The sequence below is a fragment of the Scomber japonicus genome, chromosome 17, assembly GCF_027409825.1.
Source record: "Scomber japonicus isolate fScoJap1 chromosome 17, fScoJap1.pri, whole genome shotgun sequence".
Lineage (NCBI taxonomy): Eukaryota > Metazoa > Chordata > Actinopteri > Scombriformes > Scombridae > Scomber > Scomber japonicus.
This window is the reverse complement of record NC_070594.1, coordinates 9,763,973-9,770,292: the sequence shown is the minus strand read 5'-3', so window position 1 is coordinate 9,770,292 and position 6,320 is coordinate 9,763,973. Positions and strand designations below refer to the sequence as shown.

Here is a 6,320-nt window from a genome sequence, read left to right as displayed (position 1 = left end):
GTCACACCCTCGCAACAATCTCATTTGGCCCCTCTTATTATAACCAACACACAAAAATATATTCAATTGCACTTCTCTAATTCTTTTATTTCACAGAATGGCATGTTAATATGCTTCAAGAAGGACATCACGGTCAAAACATTCCTTGTTACTTAGAGACACAAAGAGAGGTGCAGCGAGATGGCGGAGTCTGTTCTTCTTCTTCTGATGACAGAGGTGACGTCACAGTTCAAATTGGAGTGAGCTGCTGAAAACATGATTGGTTGGTTGAGGTAACTGGGGCAGGAATCTGTGAGGGGCATCAGAAACACGTTACAGTTTGTTTTGCCTCCAAACCCGAGTTACAGGGACGTTGGTGAACCTGCCGCTGCGGCTGCTCCTCATGCCCAGGTACTGCCTGAGCAGCTGGTTCACCCGTTTCTGACTGTTCCACTTGCGGGCAGATTTCCGCACGCCTATGAACCCACCGTAACGCTTTTGTAGGGGCCTTATGGAAGAGCCAATCAGCTTCCTGTATCCATGCCGCCCCCTCTGAAAACCACCAAAGCGTTTGGATAAGGTGATGGCCTCTGAGTCCTCATCATCATCCCCTTCTAGCTGGCTGTCACTCTCCACATTTCTCTCCTCTCTCGGCTTCCTCTCTTCGTCAGCCAGACTGAGATCCAGACCCTGCAGGCCCTCCCCATCCTCGGAGGACTCCAGCAGTGATGAGTCATACTGGACACTGCGCTGCTCGAATGGTGTCTCATCCTGGAAACGCTCTGCGGCTGCAGATTGCAGTTCACTGTCAGAGTCCAGGTCAAGAGAGGTCATCTCCAGCTCCTCTCCTGCTCTCTTGAACAGAACGCCTCCTTCAGGAATTGTAGGATGGTGCGATAGCTTGAAGGCCTGCTTGCACACCTCCCATGTGAGCGAGGAGGAGATGTGGCCCTCGCACTCCAACAAACACACCTGCAGAGGTGGAAGAAAGAGTGACGTGTCGAGTCAGTGCGTCAATTCATTTGATTGATTTATTAATCCAAAGATTATCCCAACTGGTGTCTGGTCATATCTAAACTTCTGTAAGGATTAATGTGGTCAAATCCTCTAATTTGTGTTTACTTTGGGGGTGATTAGAAAACAGTTTCTGGGTATGTAATTACCTGCTCAGTGGCTAGACCGCTGCTAGACCGCTGAGCCTCTGTGTGTATTTTGAAAGCATTGGGCCTGCTATCTCATCATGGCAACACAATGGGAGACACTGACACATAATTTAAAGAGCGAGATCCCCACAGGCAGCAACATGTTGGCCTAAGGCAATACACGGTGGGCATGACAATGAGCCTTGAAATACCTCACATACCCAGAATATATCAGTTTTCAGCCCTTAAAAGCAGTTATCAATGAAAAGAGCACCAAAAAAACAGACTCATGATACAGAAGATTGGACACCCTCTATCAGGCAAAGTACACAGCAGAGAGCAGGCACTCACAGTGAGATTTTAAGGGATGCCCTTTGGCATATTCAAGGTCTTCAGGTCTGAGCCAAACTGTAAATGTGTACTCCAACACAGGCACAACGTGGCTGTCTAATCAGAACAGAACGTACATGCTGTTTTTTTATGGGAAACCAAACTATCTCCACTGGTATCTTTTTAAAGCACGTCGTTTTTATAGATTGTACATTATGTGATCAGTTAAATGTAGGCTTTATGTAGTAGATAATAGCTGCTAGCAATTTTGAGTATTAACATTATCAACATTAGGCTACTGTTATATTAATGAAATGTAGATGCTTAAAGCTGCATAACCCGTTTTATAACCACATGTGGGCAAAACTCCACAAAAGGTTTCTAAACACATAATGAATGTTGTGTCCTCTATTCACTTTCCTTTTAGCTCTGTTTAGTCTTCACCAACTCTTTGAGAAATATAGAAATATATTTGGCTCTTAAGCAGCTAAATGCTCCACTATGTTCACCAGCTTATTGATAACTTCGTTTGCTGGAATTGAAGTCGACGAGTGAACCAAACAGTAAAATTGTGGGCCGTAAAAACCTAAATGATGAGCTGGGAGACAGTAAAATGCTTCACAGAGCTGAGAGGAACTGCAGAGGTACGTGATAACTCTCTATGGGTGCATTACTATGAGTTAACCTATCACATTATACGTATTATTATATTATAATTAACATGGTATTATTATAGTATTATAAACATAAGAGTCTACAGACAGACAGACCGATGGGAGCCATAACACTATATAGCATGACTAAAAAGTTAATACTTGACCAAAAAAGAGTTGCATTATAGTTTTAGAGGCAGAATAATTTACACTAAGTGTCTGTTAATTCAAATATTGTCCATGTTAAGCATCTCATTTGTAGTATACGACTGCACTTCTTAACCTGAAGAGTGTTAAAATACTTTAAAGTATGAGAAAGCAGTCTCCTGACCTGGACTGTCAGTGTGTCAGGGGAGTTAATAGGCCTTGTTCCTGCTGTGTTCAGCGTATATGGAAAGTTAGGTGCCAATATAAAATGTCCATCATCTAATAAATGTGACATCTACTTCAGCAAAAATGATTGATAGTGCAAAAATTTGAAGAAATTACAAATCAGTTTGAAGGACAGCGGGGAAATTGTACCCTTTAGTGACAAAATGACTTTTTTTTCTTTCTTTAAAAAAAAAAAAAAGATTGGCTGTTTAACTTCTGGTAATGATATTTTAGCTTTTAAAGTTATACATAGTGTTTGGGAAATTAAGATTTTATATAGAATGAACTTTGTCAGACTGGCTGCAGTTTTAATGACCTTTGTGTCTCATTATCATCACACCTGACAGTTCAGCATCATGCCTGAACAGTCTCTCTGGCTCTAATGTGGCATATAAGACAAATGAAGAAGTATGTTTTTTATAATTCTTCTTCCTGTCAATAAATGTCAAACAATAAAGGTGAGACAAATATTATCATGTGTCTCCTCTGCTCTGTCTGAGAGGTTTCTCATAGTTGTCATCAACATATTTTATTGTCTTTCATCTAAAAGTTCAAAACAGCTTTTAGTCTGGACTAGTTTTTCAAATATGTAACGTACTGATTCATTTAAAATAAGACTGAATTTAGCTTTTAAATCCTTAAATATGTAAAACCACACAGCATTGCTTTGTCTTCAGACAGAGTAAATATATGTGAAAATAGGCCAACCAGTCTTTTCTCTATAGCGGTTTATGCATCCACATATCTCCTTTTTTCTCCCCCTTTCTTAAACTCTGCAACCCCCTGAGTTAAATTTCAGTTTGAGGTAAGAAAGAAGCAAATCCCATTCACTCCTCAAATCTCGCTCAAACGAGATAAATTGCATTGTTATCGGAAAACCTGCTCACATCAAAGGAGTGAGAGAAGAGGGAGTTCCGCTGTGAATCTATCAACGGAAATTAATTATCCGTCGTAAATTAAATGAGCACACCAGGGGATTCTCCACGTCAGATCAATGGAGCAATCTAAAGGAGTTTATGAGTGAGAGGAGATGTGTGTTTGTGTGTGTTTGTGTGTGTGTGTGTGTGTGTGTGTGTGTGCACGCAGTCATGTCTTTAAATACTTGTGAGGACCAGAGGATAAAAGAGGTTAAAGAAATCCTTCACAGTGACAATGCTTTAAATAAAGGCTTTATTTTCTTAAAGGAGGTAGGTCAGGGTTGGTACTTAAATATTATTGAATTAAGAATGACATTTGTCTACTCTAACCTGTCACTCTACGTTTCCTTAATATCCCAATTATTGTCTGTTGCTATGACATCCAAGAGTTTGTAGTCATGATGTTAAAGGTGGAAGCATCAATTCAACATTTGTTATTTTCTTCTCAACAGTTCAATTCAGCCTCCACTATCTCTGAGAATCCATCAGTGTCCAAATTGGACAATTTCCCACCTCAAGATGTATGTCTAAAGCCAAAATTCAATGCCAGAGCAGGAAGTAGTTTGCCCATTAGCAAGGTGAGAAAAAAAAGTGTGAAAGTGGCGGCGGTAGGTGCAGTAGGTGAAGTGACGTCTGACTACAAAACTGCAATCAATGTTTGACTCATTATAAACATAACCCTCTCTTTCTCTAATCTCTCTCACTAACTTAAGTGTTTATTTGCTGTATGTACAATCTCTCCTAACATTAACCAGAGTCAAAAGTGACTAATACAAAATGTGTCATTGTTTGCCAACCCTAACTCTAAGGGTATGCTCAAAAAAGAACTAGTTCATTAGACATCTTGTCTGATTATGTCTAAAGGCAAAAATGTTAATAGCTATTGCAAACAGACCCATATAAAGCTAAAGGGGTCTGACATAGAGATCCATGAGACTTTCTCACCTCTCTCACCTCCACACACCTGGCTAATCATTAAATAATTAAGGCATGAATGTTAAATTGTTGGTTTCTGAAATTCACCATAAAAAGGTGAGATGGGAAGGATTTAAGACACTGTTTGACCGTCCACCAGCACTTCAGCACAGATACTAAGCATAAATGTAAAGAAAAGCTGGCATTTAACTTTAACATTACCATCTCACAATGAATGTAGTCAGTGGAGGATGTGATACCACAAAGTATTTTATACGTGCGAGTATGTCTGAGTGTGTGTATGGCCGCGTGCGTGAGTGTGTGTAGGTGTGTTGGTGTGTGTATGGATAAATCAGTGGGTCTTGACATTATAACAAACAGTGGCAGCCTCACACACACACTCTTTCAGTCTGGAATGGGAAACAATGGAATTGCTCAGTGGATTCCATCTGTGGCTCAATGGGAAGACGGCTAACACAATGAAGAGCTGATAAAATGTGTCAGTCACTGATGTAAGCCTGGGCGGATGATACTGAGCAGCAGTCAATTACATAGTTCGATTACAACTTCCAAAAAGGTCCCAGCTGTCTTTCTCTGCATCATTATCAGCTAAATTAGCCGTCCCACAGCTATTCATGGACGCCCACGGACTATTTTTACCCAACTGACGTGTCTCAGATTGTTTGGAAATGAGACTGTGTGCAAAGCTGAAATTTTGGTTGAGTTTGGAGAGCAGTCGTTTTCTCTCAATGCAGAGGCTGCAGCTCATGTTGGTCACGAAGCATTGCACAAGTGCTGTACTTACTTACTCATGCAAATAACCCCCTTCTCGTATGACACAGAATCACAGAAATACCATGTTTGTCTCAGAAAACTCAGAAAAAGCAGCCTTGAACATATGAAGTGTTTTGTTTTCGCTCAACTACTTTTAGCCTTGAGGGGTTCAACACACACCAGGCTCGGAAAAAGTACAGTTCAGCATGCTAATGCACTAAATTAAGATGGTGAACATGGTGAGAGCATTAAACCTGCCAAACATCAGCATGTTAGCTGATGTTTAGCAGATGTTAACCGTCACTGTGAGCATGTTAGCATGCTGACATCAACATTCAGCTGTAGCTATGTACAGCCTCACAGCGCTGCTAGCATGGCTGTAGACTCTTAGTCCTGTTATTATGCAAAGGAACAGCTTTGCTAATCTGTTATTAACACACATTATGTACCACAGTGGGAGTTTTTATAGTACCACTTGGAGCCACAAAGTTGGAATTATCTTCCACATAGTGGTTTTAATTAAAATGTCTTTATTTATTTATTTTCTAGAAGCCCTGCATCTAGTTTTGTTTTTTTCCTTTTTCTTTTTCTTTATTTTATTTTATGTTTCTCTTCCTTGTTTTCAAAAAATGTTGGTGTCCTTTTGCCACCAGTGTATTTGGAGTGTATTTAGCCAAGAGGCAGACAGGAAATATTAACTGTCTAAGTAACTTATCTACCGTACAAAACAAATGTATTATGAGACTGAAGAAAAAAAACTTTTATTTTATAAGGAAAAATAAAGAATAATGAAAAAGTAGTTACCTCACAAGGTTTTCACAAGATTCACACAATATTCATACCTTTTGCCCCCATATTCCCTCATATGAACACAGGCAATCAAAGCGAACACAGTATCAAACTGTACTCAACACAGTTGCTCTTATCAAGATTGAATATAACAAACACAATCACACCTCTATCAGGGTGTTGAAATCTTGTTGCAGCTGTACCCACAACACCCTACAGTGTTGACAAGATGTTTAACGGATGCTCTTATCAACCTAGTCTCATGACGACCGACAGTGATACACACACATACTCACCATGGTGTTGAAGGCTTGTTGCAGCTGCTGCTGCTGCAAGAGCAGCCCGCAGGCCACACATTCCCCCTGGCAGTCACCGCATCCAGGAGTGGAGAGACATGCCAGCATCACCACCAGGCACCACAGAGAGATCTTCATCGCTCAGCACACCCA

At 40.5% G+C, this 6,320-nt stretch overlaps 1 protein-coding gene across 1 annotated transcript; it reads right to left on the bottom strand.

Moving 5' to 3' along the window:
• Nucleotides 1-312: 312 nt before the first annotated feature.
• Nucleotides 313-6,305, bottom strand: pnocb (prepronociceptin b). The gene is made up of 2 exons (XM_053337212.1): nucleotides 6,168-6,305; nucleotides 313-951 (listed from the first exon to the last, which is right to left on the bottom strand). The coding sequence occupies exons 1-2, from the start codon at nucleotides 6,303-6,305 to the stop codon at nucleotides 313-315; spliced, it is 777 nt and encodes a 258-aa protein (XP_053193187.1).
• Nucleotides 6,306-6,320: the final 15 nt, after the last annotated feature.